Raw genomic sequence first — 21,704 nt, forward strand, 5'->3', positions numbered from 1 at the left:
GAGATCACATATACCACTTTTATATCCTCTGTTTGTTTCAACTTAACCAAAGTGTAAATGCTAACAACTTGAAAAATAAGCCAGCATAAATTACTGTTCCTTGCTTTTAGTATGGTGAGTACTATTAAACCAGGGAAGTTTTCGCTAAAATGGGCTATCAAAAATACAGGTGAACAGATTAATCCTGCTCTAAAATGGGCTATAATGTCTGCGCTGAAATGTTCCCTAGTAGTTCAAAATTTTTTGGTAAAAAGTCCTGCACCGGACCAATTATTGTCATCATTATTAACTACTGTTTTGATAGCAGATTATACATTTTATTAATATACATGTTCAATGATGTTGGTATTATGGATAAAACAGTGCAATGCTAAAGTTGTGGAAAATGCATATCTTTAGTTTATACTTGCTTCATTATTTTCATTTTTGATAATAAACAACTTTTTTAAAAGCCTTTTATAATTCCAAACTTTTAAATTACAATACAACTCAAAAGTTGTTAAAAGCCTTTTATAATTCTTAACTGTTTTAAATTACAATACAACTCAAGTCAAAAATCATTTCAAATGTTTGTTTATATCAATGTAAACTTTTTTCTTTTGTATAATTTCAGGCTAAATCTTTTAACACCACTTTTTTACAGTCTCCCTTGAAGAGCCACAGACAGTTTATTTTACATTTTAATTTCAAATGGAAATTACATAACATTTTGTAAAGAAATATTTCAAAGTTACAAAAAAATATAACATTAGTCTGAGATCATTTACATTCCAGGCAAGATAACTCTACACATGGTCTACAACCATCTTCTTGTGAAACTCGATGCTCTCTGCAACCTGTAAAATGTAATATATTTTGTGTATTGTGCTTAACATTTTTAAACTGAAACTTACACAACTTAGCTTCACAATTTGCATAAGCTAATGAAAGTAAAATGCGTTGAAATAGAATATGTACAAATGCGCTGACAAATATAGTATGCCACTGCATCTGAAATATTAAAGCATTGTGTCAGAGTATTTTAAAAGAATATTTAGTACAGATAGCTAGTGTGAAATTGTGAATTTATAAATTTTGTTTTGAAAAAGTTCCCAATGCATCCATTACCTACTTCACATTTTTCACCCAAGAAGGTGCATGAAATTTTTGTGAAAAACACTGAACTTCAGGTATTATAATTTCCAACTAACTAATGGTTTGTAGAAATGCTCTCTGTCTATGTAGTACAGTATGAATTATATTTGATACATGTGTTTTAATTATACAGTATTGATATGTAACTAATGAATTTATTTTAACTTACAGTGCAGAATTCTTGAAATGACAGTTTGCCATCCATATCTTGGTCAGCCATAACAACAGTTTTATCAACAATCTGTTGTAGCTGGGTATCTTTCAGATGATCACCTACCATCAACTTTAACACCTGGTATAATTCTCCATTAGATATGTATCCATCTTTGTCCATATCATATATAGCAAAAGCAACTGTAAAAACAGATAAAATTAATAATATAGTTATTATATGTCCATGTTTTTGATGAATTTTGCTCTTTATCTGATCATCAGGTTTTAATGTCAAATTTCAAAGCAGTTTTATTGAAATTACAAAGAATAAATAAATGACCTTTAGTTAGACCTAGATCTCTATCCTCAGTTCTCCATATGTTCTTTAATGTCAGATAAGAGAGACAGGTTATGATTAAAATAATAAAACCTGTACAAATTAAACACCACCTGAAAGATTTCTTTAACAATAGCTATAGATCTTAAGTTGACATTTTCTCTAAAGTTTGAATAATCGATTTATTATACCACCGCCATAAGCGACAGGGGCATTAAGTCTTACACTTGACCGTCCATCTTTCTGTCTTTCTGTCTGTCCATCTGTCCCCTTTTTGTTTGTTTGTAGCTTGAGGGGGCATATGTGTTTTGAGACACATTCTTCTTTTATTTCTAAATATAATAGTAACCAAAGAACTTTATTTGTTTGAATTGACTCATACTAAATCTAACATTAAGCATGTTTAGAGTGAAAGTTGTCTTTTTTCTTTCATGGTTTATATAATTATATAATTTAATTTCATTCCAAAATTCATGACATAGTTACTTTTCCTTTATTGTCACTGACTGAAGTACACAGTGAGTGATAGATCGAGGTACTGTCAGTTCTGTTGGCTCCAGTCCTACTTATGATTGGGTTGATATGAATGTGTTTGCAGTATTGTCTAAGATTTCAAAAATTTTCAAAACTAAAATAACCTTTGAAACAGGGCTGCTGATATCAAAATTGGTCAAAATGTCAATTCATGCAATCTTATGAAACAGAAAATTTGTTTAGAATGTCGACGAATTCGAATCACAAAGTAGTTTTCAGAAATAATAAAAAAAATTATTCTTCACACTAATAGTTTCTTAACTGGCAATATGGAGACAAATATTCAGCATGTTCAGAACAAGAATTGTCCGTAAAAACTTTTTTTTCGCTTAACAGGTTTATTGATAAAGATATTTATTATATTGTTGCACACTGGAATCACTGTCTTATATTTTAGGGATTAAAGTTAATTGGTTTATTTGTACAAGACTATATTGTTTAATTTCTTTAGTTTTTTGTATTGAAATTCTTCACACAAATTTACTTTGGGCATTGCAAATGATGATGTTTTTCTGAAGGTCTGTTCTGTAAGAAATGTTCTCTGAACTACAGTCACTGTGGTCAATATTAGAGTGTAAGGAGGCATGATGTCTATATTATCAGATTAAATACAATGAGCTTGCTTTCCCTTCCAATGAGCATTATTCTATGCTATCATTTGGCATTGATTTACTTGTAACTGTATGTCTGTAAAAGGTAAAACATATATTATAGACCAAATTAATTTACTTTATATGAACCCAAGTGATATTTATTGTATGTACCTTTTGTTACTCTGACAATGGCTGGATATAAAAAGAAGGAGAGTTGAGCACTCAAAAAACTATAATTTTAACCATGCCTGTACGAAATGTGATGCCAGTAAATATATATTATGACACGGAAACCAGGCCTAGAAATCATACTTTATCCGGGCGTCATTGCAGTGTTTAAGGAATGCATGTCCAGGCGTCAACCAGGCAGAACACCAAGCGTAACTGAGGTGGAAACCAGGCGTAAAATTTGGGGTAATATTTAAATGAGTACGCCTGGTCCACAGAAAACCAGGCGTAATATGCAAATGAGTATGCCTGTTCAATAAATAAACCAGGCGTAATATCCTTACATAATACTACACTTAATATACTACACTTAATTTAAATCAGTGTATTACCCTAGCTGTGTACTTTTGTGTATTTGATACAAACTTCTGTACTGTTGCTTAAATTTCTCTTTGTTTGACATAAAACTTGAAATATTAACCATTGAAGAAGCTATATAAATAAATACATATTCGACAGACACTGGCTCAAATAAGTTTAAATTTAAATAAGTATTATGACAATTAATTATTCTTGAAATAAAACTAGCATTTTAACTAAGTTTTTTGAAAATTAATGTCATATTGAACTAAAATATCAATGATTATACTGCAATTTAACTTTATATGAAAGATTTTAATGTTATTATCCAAGGATGAAGGTAAGTTTCAGAATTCAAAGTTACTATTAAAAAATAATAAAATGCTCCAGCTGGGGCGCAGCTTGATACGACCGCAGAGGTCGAACCCTGAACAGTTGGGGCAAGTATGGACACAACATTCAAGCTTGATACAGCACTGAATTTGGATTGTAATTAAATATTTGACACAGCATAGGTTTCTGACACAGAATGAAAGTGGTCTAAGAACTTAAAAATTTTTTAATTTACCTATTTTATATATAAATCAGAAATAACCAATTTAAAATGGAAAATTTTAAAGAAAAAAAAAGGAAACCCCCCCCCCCCCCAAATTTTTTGAATCCCCTTATGATTCATCACCCCCAAACTCAATCCCAGCCTTCCCTTTGTGGTATGGTACCTTGCAGTACAATTTCAGAGAGATCCATACACTTGAACACAAGTTATTGTCTGGAAACTACAAAAATGCTTGTTTTTTGGCCCCTTTTTGGCCCCAAATTCCTAAACGTTTAGGGCAATTACCCCCAAACTCAAACCCAGCTTTCCCTTTGTGATATGGAACCTTGCAGTACAATTTCATAAAGATCCATACACTTACACACAAGTTATTGTCCTGAAACTAGAAAAATGTTTGTTTTTTTGCCTTTTATGGCCCCTAATTCCTAAAATTTTGAGGGAATTACCCCCAAAATCAATCCCAGCCTCCCCTTTGTGGTATGGTACCTTGCAGTACAATTCAGAGAGATCCATACACTTATTGTCTGGAAACTAGAAAAATGCTCATTTTTTGCCCCTTTTTTGCCCTTTATTCCTAAACTTTTTGGGCAATTACCCCCAAACTCAAACCCAGCTTTCCCTTTGTGATATGGAACCTTGTAGTACAATTTCATAAAGATCCATACACTTACACACAAGTTATTGTCATGAAACTAGAAAAATACTTGTTTTTGCCCCTTTTTGGCCCCTAATTCCTAAAATTTGGAGGCAATTACCCCCAAAATCAATCCCAGCATTCCCTTTGTGATATGGAACCTTGTGATACAATGTCAGAGAGATCCATACACTTAAACACAAGTTATTGTCATGAAACTAGAAAAATGCTTGTTTTTTGCCCCTTTTTGGCCCCTAATTCCTAAAAATTGGAGGCAATTACCCCCAAAATCAATCCCAATTTTACGCCTTGCTTATTTCAATTTACGCCAGGTTTACCCCTTTTTACTACGCCTGTTATGACTACAAATTTACGTTTCCTGCTCCCTTACGCCTGGATCTGGACACGTAACTACCACTTCTGCCTGGTTTACGCCAGATTTCCAGGCGTAATACGCCTTACAATTTAGTACGGGAGCCACATAAGTTCAAATATATCTTATTAATTTTTCTTTTTTTAAAACAATTTGGTGAGGATAACAGATCTGTGGTTGTAGTTAATTATGTTCCAATGTGACATCATCAGACAACTTTTTTTTTAAATGTTTTATGCTGGCATAATGTCCATACCTAAGAAAACTGCAACAAAATTTGATGTCATTTCATTGTCCTCAATTTTAACAATTGAAGAGCTGAGAAAAATCAAACCGCTACTGATTATAAAAAATATCAAGTAGTAGACAGGATAGTATCAATCATCTGAGAACTACTGAATGAGTATCAAAACAAAAAGATTTGAAATTTTGTAATGCTGCTTTCATAAACATGTCATGCAATTTTTGGTTGTCAGACAAGTATTACCAAATTTAACTGTCTAACCATAATATAATGTCAGTCATTTTTTTTTTTCTATTTTCTACATCATTTGTACATGATCTTCATATCTGCCTTGCAAATTTTAATTTGGTATGGTAAAATTTTTCAATTGCATGACCAGATGTCAGGCACAAATTTCAAACTTTTGAGAAGACTGGATCTACAATTCTAGTTTCTACAATGATTTATAAATACATATATATATACATATAATTTTTGTTTTATCAATTAAGCTAATCTAAATAATATCAAACATACATCTCAGTTTATCTTTCGGGTCACCTTTCACACTGAACTGGGACAATCCATTTAAAAATTCTGAAATTAGAAAAGAAGTTAGTGTAAAAATTTCCTTGAGAAATCTTATTATTTTTCAATATAAAATGTAACATACTACTACCATGACTACATACATGACATAGATGAGTGGTCTTTCAACTGACACGAAAAACAGTGCACTTCTCAAAGCTTCATTAGTGATATATGCAAGCAATTCATCTTTTTGACTGAAATAGTGGTGAATTGCCAAAACTAATGACATGCATGCTTCATCATGTTCATATACTGAGTAAACTTACAAATCTAATGATATAATTGAAAATTTCATATTGACAGCTGCATTGGAAGTATTGGGAACTATAGTTCAGCATATGCAGATGTAGTGGCTTAATTACAGGGTTACATCCTTGGTTATGAAGTGATGACATGGGAAAAAGTAAAATAACAAAATTACCGAACTCCAAGGAAAATTCAAGACGGAAAGTCCTTTATCAAATGGCAAAATCAAAAACCCAAACACATCAAACGAATGGAAAACAACTGTCATTTTCCTGACTTGCTACAGGCATTTCCTTATATAGAAAATTGTGGTTTAAACATACCTAGTTTTATAGCTAGCTAAACCTCACTTGTATGACAGTCGCATAGAATTCCTGAAAGGATATATGCTACATTCTTTCAAAAAATAAGTTTAGCCCAGACAAGGTTGTTTGAGAAAAAGAATCACAAGACATGGAGGAGAAATAATAAATACTACTTAAACATTTTGTCTTCTTTTGCTGAATGTGAGGCTATTATTACAGTGGTAATGCTCAGCCACAGGTCCACCAGCCAATGCTTGAAAAAAACTAGAGGCTCTAAAGAGCCTGTGTCGCTCACCTGCGTCTTGAACAATTGCCACATTTTAGTAACAACAGTACGATGAAATGTCTCGCCTGCTTTACTGACCATTAATTTAATGTTGATAGTCCTAAATATAAAGTTTTACTTCAAGTATCACATAAACTTAACATGATCCAAGAAAATGAGGTCAAGGTCAGATGAACCCTGCCAGACAGACATGTACACCTTACAATCATTCCATGTATCAAATATAGTTGACCTATTGCATATAGTATCTAAGCAACAAACTTAACCAGGAAAACATTGACCAATGAATCATAAAAATAAGGTCAAGGTCAGATGATACCTGTCAGACAGACATATACACATTACAATCATTCCATACACCAAATATAGTTAACTTATTGCTTATAGTTTAAGAAATACAGACCAAAACACAAAAATCTTAACATTGAGCAATGAACCATGAAAATGAGGTCACAGTCAAATAAAACCTGCCAGACTGACATGTACATCGTAAAATATTTCTATACACCAAATATAGTTGACCTAGCTATTGCATACAGTATCAGAAAATCTGACCAAAACACATAAACTTTACTTTAACCACTGAACCATGAAAATGAGGTCAAGGTCAGATGACACCTGCCAGTTGGACATGTACATCTTACAATCATTCCATACACCAAATATAGAAGACCTATTGCTTATAGAATCTGAGATATGGTCTTGACCACGTAAAACTTACTCTTGTTCACGAAAACTTAAGTCTTCTTCACTGAACCATGAAATGAGGTCGAGGTAAAGTGGAAACTGTCTGACAGTCATGAGGACCTTGCAAGTTATGCACATATTAAATATAGTTATCCAACTACTCATTATACGAGAGAACTTAACATTACAAAAATTCTTAACTTTTTTTTAAAGTAGTCACTGAACCATGCAAATGTGGTCACGGACAATGGACATATAACAGACGTAAACTTCATAACATGAGGCATCTATACAAAGTATGAAGTATCCAGGTCTTCTACCGTCTGAAATATTAAGTGGTTAGTTAACACTGCAGCCGCCAGATCACTATCCCTATGTCTCCCTTTCTGCGACAGAAGTCGCAGGCTCAACAAATTATCATTAAAGGGATTAACTCTATTGAGAGTTATTACTGCCAATTCTAGTCATATTTGTAGATCTTATCCTGCTGATAATTATTCCTTTCTAATGTTTCTATATTATAGTTTTCAAGTTAATAGGCAAAAGAAAACCAAAATGGTAAAAAAATATAGATAAAGCCATTAAAGGGCAATAACTCCAATAACAAGTCGACTGAAGATTTCGGTCATTATAGCTTATTTGTAGATCTTGTCGTCTGATCTTTTTTGCTATAATAGCAATTAAATGATCAGAAGACAAGATAATTTAAAGTTTCCATCTATCTATTATAGATTTCAACAGAATAGGCAAAAATGCAAAAAATTGGGAAAAATCGTCATAAAAGACCTTAAGGGCAACAACTTGAATAAGCAGTAGACAAACAATTTCAGTCATGTAATCTTACTTGTAGATCTTGTCTTGCTGGTCATTTTTGTTTTAGAAGTTTCTGTCTATCTATTATAGTTTTCAAGATAATAGGCAAAAATGCATAAAAAAATGGGGAAAATCGTCATTATGGGGTTATAACTTCAATTGGGTGTTGACTGAAGATTTTGGTCATATTGAATTATTTGTAGATCTTGTCTAGCTGATATTTTTGCTGTTTAAAGTTTTTGTCTATCTATCATAATTGTCAAAATTATAGGCAAAATGAAAATAATTGGTAAAATGTGTTGTTTAAAGGGCAATAACTCCTATAAAAATTTGTCTTACAGTATAAAAAATGTAGGTAGATCTCATCATTCTTATCAATTTTGCCCCCATCAAATTTTCTGTATCTTTATATAGTGGTTTTGAGGATAATAGACAAAATTTGCATTTTATCCCTATGTTCTACTTTTAGCCATGTCCACATGTTTGTCAGCAGACAAGATCATCTGACTCATTTTTTAAACTACTGGTACATGTAGATACCCCATTGATGATTGTGGCAAAGTTTGGTTAAATTTGTCCTTGTAGTTTCAGAGGAGATGATCTTTGTAAAAGTTAACGGACAACGATGGCAATTACAGATGATGGACATCAAGTGATGGCAAATTAGCTCACACTGGCACTTTGGGTCAGGTGACCTAATAAGTATCATGCCTGTAAATTTGAGTTGTAATTTAGTCAAATTAATCTTGTAACAGCAATAACTCCTATAAGGGGTCATCAAATATTTGTCCATGTTGACTCATTTGTAGATCTTATTGTTTTGGTCATTTTTACTGTTTAAAATTTTTCTCTATCTGTTATCATTTTCAAGATAATAACCAACTTGAGGTTCTAAAGAGCCTGTGTCGCTCACCTTGGTCTATGTGCATATTCAACAAAGGACACTACCAACATTTTAGATGAGAATAGAATTCATGACAAAAATCTCTGTTTTGTTGATCTTGTAATGCTGATCATTCTGTCCGTTTAGTTTCTCTCTATCTTCTTTAGTTTTTGCTCAAAACACAAAAGAGGGTTAAAAAATCCTCATTTAAGGGCAATCACTCCTATAAAGAGTGACAATCTACTACCTATATCCTCAAAATTTGACATGTTAGTAGATCTTGCCTTGCTGAACATTTTTATGATTTAAAGTGTCTTTTTATCTATTACAATTTTTATCATGTAAGGCAAAACCCATAACAAACAGTTAAAATTGTAATTAAAGGGCAATAATTCCAATAAGGAGTCTTCTGACGATTTCCTCTTTATTAGTCTTAATTGCAGATCTTGTCTTGCTGATCATTTTTGCGTATTTAAGTTTCTATCATTCTATTATAATTTTAAAATATAAGGCAAAAATGCAAAAAAATGGTAAAAACCATCATCAAAGGGCAATAACTCTAATAAGGAGTCGGCTGAGGATTTCAACCATTTGACTTATTTGTAGAACTTGTCTTGCTGATATCTTTTTGCAATTTGAAGTTTCTCTCAATCTATTATAGTTTTTAGATAATAGACAAAAATGAAAAAAAATGGTAAAATTTGTCTTTTAAAGGCAGTAACTCCTGTAAGAAGTCGTCTGACAGTTTTGACGTTTATGGACAATTGGTAGAGCTCAACATTCTGAACATTTCTGCTCAGGTCAGATTTTCTCTATTTATAATGGTTTTCAAAATAATAGAAAAAACTTGCGTTTTACCCCTATGTTCTATTTTCAGCGATGTTGGCCATCTTGGTTGGTAGGCTGGCCATCGGAAACATTTTTTAAACTAGATACCCCAATGATGATTGTTTAAATTTGGTTAAATTTGGCCCAGTAGTTTCAGAGGAGAAGATTTTTGTAAAAGTAAACAGACGGTGACGATGATGATGGAGGACTAAGGACACCAAGTGATGAGAAAAGCTCACTTTGGACTTTGGGCCAGGTGAGCTAAAAACTAAAATTTGAAAAAAAATGTATTTCAAGGGTTACGATTATGAGTGAATCACTCCAAAATATATCGTTATTTTCTAAAAATTTCCCAGGAGGTAGACCTTGCCCTGCTGATCATTTTTATCCCCACCCCCTGCTCAGAATTTCTCTAACTGCTTTCGTTTTTGAGATACAAGCCTAAAACTTTAAAATTTACAAAGAAATTATGTTTTTAGGGGGAAAAACTTCAAATCTGTTGACTGATTTTTCCAAAATTTACAAGATAGACCTTGACCTGCTCATCATGTTGATCTCCCCCCTCAGATTTGCTTTAACTGCTTTAGTATTTGATATATAAGCCAGAAACTGCATTTTTATCCCTATGTCCTATTTTTAGCAACAGTGGCCATGTTTGTTGATTGATCCAATTCCTGGATACCAGTCTTTTAAAATGAGATACTCTAAGGAACATTAATGTAAAATTTGGAAAAAAAATGGCACTGTGGTTTTAGAGAAGAACAGACTGATGAAAAGTGTGATGGCTCAAGGTCACATAGCCTTTTCCTTTAGGCCAGGTGAACTAAAAATGGGATAAAAATGCTGGTTAAAATTGCTTTTGGAAACCCTGTCATAACATCCAAGGGATGATTCAGCCCAATATTGATTCCAGTGGTTTTAAAAAGCTTTAAAAGGTTTAACTACAAATGAATTCTGTTGATGTTATATCTAATTTTGGACAAACACATTTTTTGTGGGTGTAAAATTCAAACTTTCCAAACTGTGTAAACTCAAACATGTCAAAAGTGCAAAAAATAAACTGTTGCATACTATAATATAGTAAAAGTACCTGTAAAATCCACTTCACCATCGCCATCTGTATCAATGATAGCAACAACTCTCTGGACTAATGGATTATCCTTCAACTCTGGAATGGACATAAACTCCTCAACACTTAAAGAACCAGAATGATCTTTGTCTAGTTTGCAAAACCTTTTCCCAAGACGTCTTATTTCATCTGAATCAACTAAAAATATAACATACATGTACTTCATGTCTTTTTAAATCAGTTATCTCCTTGTTTAGTACATAAAGAACTACATAGAACTAATTTCATTTCTAGGTGCTTTGAAAGTTATAATCAAAAAAGCTTGTTTAGTTATTATTTGCACTAGATAATACCATCCATAGATATAAATTGGTCAAGTCTTTTTTAGGATTTGTCGACGAACAAACAGATACAAGCTGAAATGGCTAAGAACAACATGTTTGGGTATGAGAAACCCAGAAAAAATCACTCAGACCAAAAATATAAATAACAGGCGCGCAACTCTATAACATGTATAAGAAACTGCAAGTTTTGTTGACATCTGTCAAGTTGTTTCAAACTTGAGTTGAAGATACAGTGTAAAGCTGAAGACTGATGTGGACAGCAAGATGACAGTAGTGATCCCTATGATAATATTTTTTTTATTCTTTTAAAATTTTTCATAAACATTCTTCAAGAACTGTAGGCAAGAGATTGCTTTCAATGCAATTTTCCATAGAATTTCTATTAATGAGGGGCATAACTATTGTAAAAAAGTTTATCAGCACTGATTATTGAAATAGTCCAAGGCTTTGCTGATAGTCACCTGTACGAAATGGGACGCCCGTAAATGACACGGAAACCAGACGTAGAAATCATACTTTATCAGGGCGTCATTGTAGTGTTTAAGGAATGCATGTCCAGGCGTCAACCAGGCGTAAACCAGGCGTAAACCAAGCGTAACTGAGGCGGAAACCAGGCGTAATATTTAAATGAGTACGTCTGGTCCACAGAAAACCAGGCGTTATATGCAAATGAGTACGCCTGGGCAATAAAAATAAAATGCTTCGCTGGGGCGCAGCTTGATACGACCGCAGAGGTCGAACCCTGAACAGGTATGGACACAACATTCAAGCTTGATACAGCTCTGAATTTGGATTGTTATTAAATATTTGACACAGCATAGGTTTCTGACACAGAAAGAATGTGGTCTAAGAACTTGAATTTTTTTAATTTACCTATTATGGTCCAATGTCCAAAATCAAAATACATGGTTGATTCAGCATATCAAAGAACCCCATATATTCAATTTTTGTTAAATCAAACAAAGTTTAGTTTTGGACCCCAACTTGGACAAACTTGAAAACTGGGCCCATAATCAAAAATCTAAACACATGTTTAGATTCAGTATATCAAAGAACCCCAAGAATTCAGTTTTTGCTAAAATCAAACTAAGTTTAATTTTGGACCCTTTGGACCTTAATGTAGACCAATTTAAAAAATGGGACTTGAAATTAAAAATCTAAATACACGGTTAGATTTGGAATATCAAAGAACCCCAATAATTCAATTTTTGATGAAATCAAACAAAGTTTAATTTTGGACCCTTTTGACCTCAATATGAACCAATTTGATAGCGGGGCCTTCAAATAAAAAATCTAAATTCATGGTTAGATTCAGCATATCAAAGAACCCCATATATTCAATTTTTGTTGAAATCAAACAAAGTTTAATTTTGGACCCCAATTTAGACCAACTTGAAAACTGGGCCAAAAATCAAAAATCTAAATACATGTTTAGATTCAGCATATCAAAGAACCTCATATATTCATTTTTTGCTAAAATCAAACAAAGTTTAATTTTGGACCCTTTGGACCTTAATGTAGACCAATTTGAAAACTGGACCCAAAATTAAAAATCTAAATACACTGTTAGATTCGGCATAACAAATAAATAAATGTGATCAAAGATTTTACAAATCTAATGCGCCATACTGTGCAATTAAAGATTACTTCTTGAAATTTTTCAATATTTGAAATTTGAAAAAAAAATAATATTTGAAGAATAATTCTTTTTAATTTCTGAAATCTGAAATGAGAAAAAATTGACCCCCCACAATTTCTTTTTACCCCCCCCCCTTTTTTTTTCCCCCAAAAATTCTTTCCCTCAAGATATGGTCATAATCTCAATTCAAATTTCCAATGGAGTTGGCAACCATAATTACCCATTTAAATTTACCATAGTGCTAACTTACGGCCTAGCCACAAACAGATGTGCATTTCATATTAGGTCTATGTTATAGGCTTCTATAGACAAGAAGGTGAACTTAATTTAAGTATTACATCTTTGAACTGAAGGAAAGAATATAGGGCTTCACAATGCATATCAAATATAATGTATACGTGTGACTATTTTGAAACAAACCCACTAAAATACATGCTAAAATGGGCAAAATTTCACGTTATGTTGTTTCATTTAAAAATACACTGTTTTTATCAATTGATAGTTAATAAGTGAACCTAATTTGAACTACATTTTTGGTTCACTGTTATAGACAATTTATTCATCTTTCTTTTGCTGGTTGTTGCAACGAAAAATCTTCAGTGGTTACAAAGTTATGATAAAAAGTGGAATACTATGCATTCGTTATGCAATTTTGTATTTTTGCTTTTACCTTTTATAGTGTAGTAATAAAAGAGAAAAATAAATGATATTTATGCTATTATGTGTTTTGTTTTCTCTTCTTGTATATGAATTATCAACAACTACCTCATATATCTATATTGCAGTACCCTAGCTGGAGATATATGCCATCTAAAATGGATATCCAAATAAAGTGAAAAAATGTCTTGTCCGTAGACATGCATTTCCTAGTAAACTGGAAGTGTAATAACATAAATGTTGCATTGCTAAGTTCCTACTCTTTTGTAGATATGAAAACACTACAAACATTAATTTCTACCATCTTTCAATAGAGGAAGAATTTGAAAAAAATGTCAGAATGTCTTGTTCGTAGACACATGTCTTGTCCGTAGACATGACTTTATATCAATATTGCTTGGCTTTATGGATCTAAATTGTTCCTATATGTTGTTTAAACTTAGAAATATATTATTTTTGATTAATTAATAGTTATTTAACTGTTCTCATTTTTTGTAAAATTACTTTACAGGAGTGGATTTTAAAAAGTGGCAAATTGTCAGTCATTAAAAGCATACCTTATTTTACTTCAATATTTTTATTCCAGTTGCTTCATAACTTAAAAGATAAACTTAATCAAATGAAGAAATAGTATTTCTCTCTCTCTGACTTTATCTTTTGCATTTTAGGACTATCAGCAGATGAGGAAGTGTCTACGGACAAGACACTTGTACATAACAAGTATTAAATTCAATTATCTGTCTACTTTGGAACTTAAATCTAATTTATAGGTGATGAAAGTTCTTTGAACACATTAAAACTCAGTATTTTCAACATAAATATAATCACAGTTATTTCTAACAGATTGTTTGTTCAACTGAAATTGTCTTGTCCGTAGACATTACCACAATCTATTTGTTTCCAATTTCCTTGAGTTCAGCCTCATTTGATAGATAAAATGTATGTTATTTTTTTCAAGAGAACACATTCAACTTTGTCAAAATTGAGTTTTAATAAAAGTTTAATTGTTAAACATTCAGACTTATGGATTTCAGTTGAAAGAATGTGTCTTCATTTTTGCTTAATCAATTAAATTTTGAGATATGTAAAGAATCATGGGTACATTTTTATATTTTCCAAAAATTAAAAAACACAGCTTAAAATTAAATGGGTAACTTAATCTTAATTTTAACAATTATCTTTTTAATGCATTTAATTAAATATCAATAAAATGTCTTGTCCGTAGACATTATCACAATGTATTTGTTTCCAATTTCCTCGAGGTTCAGCATCATTTGATAGATAACATGGATAAACATAATAAAATGTATGTTATTTTGTCAAGAGAACATATTCAACTATGTCAAAATTAAGTTTTAATGATGCATTTAATTGAATATCAATAAAATGTCTTGTCCGTAGACAAAACATATAAATTGTGTTGCTAACTTTGATTGTTTATTGTAAGAATATGCATCAAGTTATTTTAATGTTCTATACACCAAAAGAAAGGTTTTTTTTTTAAGTTTTGTTATTAATAGATTATTTTAGAAATAGTTTGATCAGATCAGAGTAATGATCAAAGAAAGCTACTGTTGTTTGAAATAATTGTGAGTTAAACATGTTCTTGTCATTTTTTTTTTCGATTAAAATGTTTGATATTCAATAATTCTAAACATATTTTGTTGTCTTTGTCATTGGCCAAAAATTTGAAACTGGTGACCATGTCTTGAAGGCAACCATTAAAGAAAATTAGACAGTTTTAAAACACCATTTATTAAATAAAAATATTATATATTTCTTCCCAAAACTGCATGTAATTATATAAATGCTTCAAGTGTTAGCCTTATGACTGCCATTTTTCATAATTTAAACCATTTCTGTACCAAAATATCAAAAGGGTTTTTGCCTGATGTGATCTTCATTTTTGACTTCATGTGAAACACAAAATGTACATCTGATTGTGGCTAGGCCGTCTATTTTATAATAGAATTAAAAATATAGTGTCAAATCTTTCATATGGATTTTTTTGTAGATATTTTTACTGGTCTTCCTTTATAAAATATATGCATTTCTTTAAACATAATTTAAAAGCAGTGTAAGGGAAGTAACCAAAACGTTGTATTTGGATTACCTCCCTTACACTTTTTAAAATTATCTTTATTGTTCATTAACCATTACTTTATACATAATTTAAAAGCAGTGTAAGGGAGATAATTTCAATGATGTATTTGATTTATCTCCCTTACACTGCTTTAAATTATGTTTTGTACTAAAGTATTTGTCCATTAACCAGGACAACCTTGTTTTTCCCCCTTTTTTGCCCCTAATTCCTAAACGGTTTGAGCCATAACCCCCAAAGCAAATCCTAACCATCCCTTTGTGGTATGGAAACTTGTAGTATAATTTCAGAGAGATCCATACACCGTTCCACAGTTATTGTCTGGAAACTAGAAAATGCTTATTTTTGGCCCCTTTTTGGCCCCTAATTCCTTACATGTTGGTACCATAACCCCCAAAATCAATCCCAACCTTCCTTTTGTGGTATTTAACCTTATGGTCAAATTTCAAAAAGATCCATTCACTTTAACTAAAGTTAGAGTGCGAAAACCAATGTGTCTTCGGACGACGACGCCGGACGACGACAACGACGACGCCAACGTCATACCAATATACGACCACAAAATTTTTTTGCGGTCGTATAAAAACAGGCGTAATGTCCTTACATAATACTACACTTATTTTAAATCAGTGTATTACCCTAGCTGTGTACTTTTGTGTATTTGATACAAACTTCTGTACTATTGCTTAAATTTCTCATTGTTTGACATGAATCTTGAAATATTAACCATTAATTGAGGAAGCTATATAAATAAATACATATTGGACAGACACTGGCTCAAATAAGTTAAAGTTTAAATTAGAATTTTGGCAATTAATTCTTCCTGAAGTCAAACAAGCATTTTAACTAAGTTTTTTTTTGAAAATAAATGTCATTTGAACCAAAATATCAATGATAATACTGCAATTTAACTTAATGTGAAAGATTTTAATGTTATCATCCATGCAAGGATGAAGGTTTTCAGAATTCAAAATTACTGTTAAAAAATAAAACTTAGTTACTCACATAATTATCTTTAACCATGTGTATTACTTTCCTTTTATTTCACAATTTTCATTAATCAATTTGATTCCATAATTCCAATTTCAAATTCTTCCAAATTATCCCTGAATATATAATTCTGCCATAAGTCCAACTCTTGCAAAATAATACCAAAGAGCCAAATTTTGAAAAAAAAATCCCATGATCCTTTATCAACAAAGCATTATGGGTATTATGATTTACGCCATACCAACAATTTTACGCCCGTAGGAAAATTTACGCCTTGCTTATTTCAATTTACGCCAGGTTTACCATATTTTCAATGCCTGTAAGGACTACAAATTTACGTTTCCTGTTCACTTACGCCTGGATCTGGACACGTAACTACCACTTACGCCTGGTTTACGCCAGATTTCCAGGCGTAATACGCCTTATAATTTCGTACGGGCGATGTATAAATTTCTTTATAGATTTCATAAAATTTGACATTAAATGTAAGCATGAGGCTCCGTGTGTTAAACTGTTAACATATTTTTCATAGAATTTACATTTCAAAGGGACATTATTAAACTCCTGTGCAAAGCAGCTGCACCAAGCACGCATGATACACCCTTATTGTGCATATTGATATTGTTGCATAAATAGAATGGGATATAGAAATTAGTTCATTCAAAGCATTTATTCAGAAGCAAATGAAATAGCTCTGTAGAAACACATGCATGAGGATACCCTTAGGCATATAAATAATGTGTCAAATATGACTGTCAAGAAGTCCCATACATTTGTAACTCTAGAATGACAAGCCAGAAATTTTCAAATAAAAAGCAAGACAAGGAATGCAGGCTTCAGAGTCCCTCCCACTACAATGCAATTTTCCGTATAATTTTTATTGCCAAGGGACGTCACTTCTTTTAAAAATAGTTGATTGGAACTGTTCCCAGAAATTGCTGATATAAACCTTCGATATAAATTTTATAAAAATCTGGCTAGAATTGTTAACCATGTTAACTGTGTAAGAGTGCTAACAAGACTGGACAGAGACAGGCACACGCTCGGCATTTCTATGTCTCCATTGCATGGGGGACAATGATTATTTGAGATCACGGAGAAAATGGTTACAATATTTTTGAAAATAAAATGAATTCATCTGTTATTTTTCTCTCTTTGAACACAGTTGTTTTTCATAATAAAAATATTCAGATTTTTGTAACTTACAATTTAAAGCTAGATGTTCATCAATGGAATTGTGATTACCCTGAAAACAAAATTCTCATCCTGTTAATTTATAAATAAATGAGGGAATTGAAATACATGTTATGTATATTAGTGAACAATCTTATAATGTTCACATTGATCATTACAATAATTACCATGATTATGTTATTACATTATCCATGTTTTTTTTATATTAGAATATCTTATTGAAAGAAGTACATCGATCATGCAATGATTTTTTCAGAGTCCTTACCTAGTGGTTCCCAACGAAAAGCTTTGAGCAATCAACTAGACATTTAGTCCAGTAAAACATTCTTCATTGGACCTGCCTCTATTTTACAGGACATTTATTATTCACACATATGATTTGGACAAAATTAAAAATTTTACTGGTCATTTGGTCCAGTTATGCATATCACTTAACTGGACCAAACCAATGTTTACTGGTCTTTGCCCAATGGTGACCTTGGGAATAACTGCTTACCTGAACAATAAAAACTATTCTTACTTCTAAAACATGTACAAGTGAATTTTTAAGTGCAAGAAATTATCTCCCATTTTTTCTCTTCTGCAAGAAATATACTTTACATTCTGAAGTATTTTTTTTAAAGAATTAAAATTCATAATCTTTGCAATAGAATTACATTCTTTAGGAAGTTTCCCTTGACATATGATATTTTCCCAGAAGTTCAACCTATTTTAGTATTTAATCTTTACATAGTAACAAATAATGGCAATACCCACCATGCCCACAGCTCGGTTTAGTTGTACATGTCATTTTAATATTTAAATAGTCCCTTGAGAAATGTCATATCAGTTTATTAGCAAATTACAAAAAAAAAAGGTTTTCATTTTAAATTAATTTTTAATTCAATGATGCTTATTCATGTTCTTGCTATAAAGATACTTGTAAATGTAAGGACTGGTGATAGGATATTAAACTCTCCTTATTTTGACAAATAAATATATTCAACAGAAATTACCGACTGCCTGAAATATTTATTTTTAATTTCTGCACATGAGCCAGTGTTGTTTTTTAACAGGTTCAAATGGTAGTAAATTTATCTATTTTTAAAATTTTGTGGTTGCTGTTTGTTGCTGGAAATCATATTTTATTTTGTTTATTGTTTTGTACATAAATCAAACTTAGTTTTCTCCTTTGAATTGTTTTACATTTGTCATTTTGGTACCTTTTACAGCTTGTCATGAAGTATCATACTGGGTATGGGTTTTTCTCATTGTTGAAGTTGGTATGGTGACTAATAGTTGCTTACTTCTATCATGTCTATGACAGTTGGTCTCTGGTGGAGAGTTGTCTCATTGGCAATCATACCATATTTTCTATTTTGTATATACTATTTAAGTTTAAACTATATACAGACTGTCATTCATTTCTTTCTGAACGCACAATCCTCTATCTTCAAATACATTTCATTAGTTTTCTTCCTTATTCAAACAAAATTGTTTTTTCAATTTATTATTCCTTACAAAATCTGACAATTCATAATTTACATACATGTACCCTGTAGCTAAAAAAAACAAACTCTGTGATCCATACCCTTTATTATGTTTATAATTTTCTTAAAAAACAAGATATAAATTAAACTTTGACAGAGTATGAACAATTTAAGTTCTAAAATTCTTAATGTTGACCTTAAAAGTTTTCAATAATTTTGGATTAAACATGTACATGTTGAACAGTTAAAATAACCCAAAAGAAATGTTGATTTCAGAGCAAAATTAAGTCCAAGAAATCAGCATAGCATTACCCTTGTGTAAAATTAGAAATTGCAATAGACTAATTAAATGTAAACTTGTGCCAACAGGCCTTAAGACTGAGGATTGAGGGTTGTGGCTATTCAAGGATTTCAATTTAATAGTACAAAACCTTGGTTTACTGTGTAGATCAGACTTACATTAGGTACATCAAATCAATAAATTTCTTTAAACTTTAAGGATAATGTACCCTTAAAGGCCTTTTGTTGTTTCAATGCTAAATATATGGAAATTTTATAAAAAAAATCTACAGCCTTTCCCCTTGTACTCATATATTTGACAATTCGGTGCCTATTAGTTAGAGGATCATTGCATGCAGTGCTATCAATGATTTCCCTTAAACAAGTATTTAAATAAAGATATTGGTTGAAACAAGTACTACATTGGACCTATCAAAGTACCCCTTCTAGGGTGCGCTCGACTTTAGTGACTTTAATTAGCACCAAGTTCTTTGAATTGTAAAGGTTGTTTAGGACTTCTTGTAAACAATAAACACTAGCACATCATGGACATACAAGTGAGCAAACTATATTAACAATTTTTTAACGAAAATCTCTGTAATAAAGTCTGTAATTGGTTTATTTGCCACCAAATCCCTGTTTTCTAGTAGATGAAATGGGGAAATATTTAACAGTAACACTTGGAACAACGTTTCCCTCTGCAGTGGCAGATCCAGGGGAAAAGGGGGGGGTTTACGATTAATGCCTTTGAATGGGGACATATGGTTGGAACTCGACCCCCCCTTTTTTTAATGGCTAGATCCGCCCCTGTTCTGGTATAAGTACAAAATGACACGTCACTTTTATTCTGTAATTTTACTGTTTTGATATTGTTGCACTTTGAAAAATTCGTAATACACAGGCCTACAAAAGGGGTCATCCTAAAAAGACATACTAAACTTTTTTGTTTGGCTATATGTCTAACCACAAAACCAACTTGTTTAAATAACCTGTCTGTCAAAATCAAGATCTTCCTTTATTTCTGGTATTTTCAATTTATCCATTTATTCTTTATCATATTTCTTTTGTGGCGATAGGTCTGTGTAAGCGAACTTCCGGTTGGAAAGAATGTTCCCGTGCCCGGTTCGAGTGAAGCTATGAGGGGCCTGATGGGGGGGGGTCTCATCACGATTCACGAGTTGATTTTTTTGTCAATCACGATTCACAGAAAATAAATTTCCATGATCACGGATCACGAAAATATAAAAAAAAAAAATAAATCTGTAGAAAAACGGATCACGATAGCGAAAATGCGCCGGACTAGAAGAACGAAAATAACCCATCAGGCCCCTCAGCTATATGCAGGGGCGGATCCAGCCATTTTTAAAAGGGGGAATTCCAACCCAGGATAAATGGGGGGTTCCAACCATGTTGTCATTTAAAAGCATTGATCGTCAAAAAAAGGGGAGCTCCAACCCCCGGACCCTCTACTTTAGACTTTTTATACAGACGAGTGCCTACAGGTGACTTTCGGGATATGACTGTGTGCATGTGTCTTTCTGAATAAAGTTCTACATGCAACAATTAATAGTCATAACGAAAGCACGGTTTTGTTAAATTCACATACATGCAAAAGAAACTAGGAATATATAATCATGACATTTCTAGACAATAGACAATGAATCTTAACGACGAACCATAGCAGACGATTCCAATCCCAGGGTGCATTGCACTGTGTTGGGAACATGCTAAAAGTGTGATTTCGACCTCTCATTCAATTTATTTAAAAATTTTCATGAGGAAAGCTATCCGAGAGATTGTGTTTTTCATGTTTGAAAAAAGACCGATTTCAATAAAAATCTTATTTATATATAAGATTTATCTTATCTCAGATGTCATCAATACAATACAAATACAAATAATTTATTAACTAGTCACAGCCTGCCCGTTATTAGGGCAGAATAATTACTCTAGACACAGTTAAATTATTACTACAAGACAAAACATACAATACTATTAAAACCATGATTTTAATGATTAAGTTGATTTTTAACATTCAACATATATGCCTTTATCAAAGAAGAAAAAACTGCATAAAATATATATACCAATGAATAAAAACATAAAATCCAGCTATAATGATTCCCCTTGAAACACACAATTTAAAAAATTAATAAAAAAAAATAATAAAGGACAGATCTTAAGTCAATTATTTATTAGTGCTTCTCTTTCTTGGGACAGTTGTTTTAAAACTTTATGATTTTTTTCAATATTGTCTA

The 21,704-nt window shown here is 31.9% G+C and overlaps 1 protein-coding gene across 2 annotated transcripts; it reads right to left on the reverse strand.

Moving 5' to 3' along the window:
• Positions 1-662: 662 nt before the first annotated feature.
• Positions 663-21,145, reverse strand: LOC127714408 (calcineurin subunit B type 1-like). Of its 2 annotated transcripts, none has more exons than XM_052220465.1 (6): positions 21,123-21,145; positions 17,711-17,750; positions 10,795-10,971; positions 5,603-5,662; positions 1,304-1,488; positions 663-836 (listed from the first exon to the last, which is right to left on the reverse strand). In XM_052220465.1, the coding sequence occupies exons 1-6, from the start codon at positions 21,123-21,125 to the stop codon at positions 786-788; spliced, it is 516 nt and encodes a 171-aa protein (XP_052076425.1). In that variant the 5' UTR covers positions 21,126-21,145; the 3' UTR covers positions 663-785. The 2 variants fall into 2 exon arrangements, with proteins under 2 accessions (XP_052076425.1, XP_052076424.1); XM_052220464.1 differs by lacking the exon at positions 21,123-21,145 and adding an exon at positions 20,436-20,553.
• Positions 21,146-21,704: the final 559 nt, after the last annotated feature.

The sequence above is a fragment of the Mytilus californianus genome, unplaced genomic scaffold (genome assembly GCF_021869535.1).
Source record: "Mytilus californianus isolate M0D057914Y unplaced genomic scaffold, xbMytCali1.0.p SCAF_9, whole genome shotgun sequence".
NCBI classification, from domain to species: domain Eukaryota; kingdom Metazoa; phylum Mollusca; class Bivalvia; order Mytilida; family Mytilidae; genus Mytilus; species Mytilus californianus.

Bases quoted from the DNA above. Each gene is read 5' to 3' on its own strand.
- LOC127714408 (XM_052220464.1), bottom strand. From the start codon at position 20,489: ATGGATAAATTGAAAATACCAGAAATAAAGGAAGATCTTGATTTTGAC. The intron at 17,751-20,435 runs GTTATTTAAACA...TTTTGTTTTCAG, and splicing joins ATCTTGATTTTGACAGACAG to GGTAATCACAATTCCATTGA. The intron at 1,489-5,602 runs GTATGTTTGATA...CTGTTTTTACAG, and splicing joins CCCGAAAGATAAACTGAGAT to TTGCTTTTGCTATATATGAT.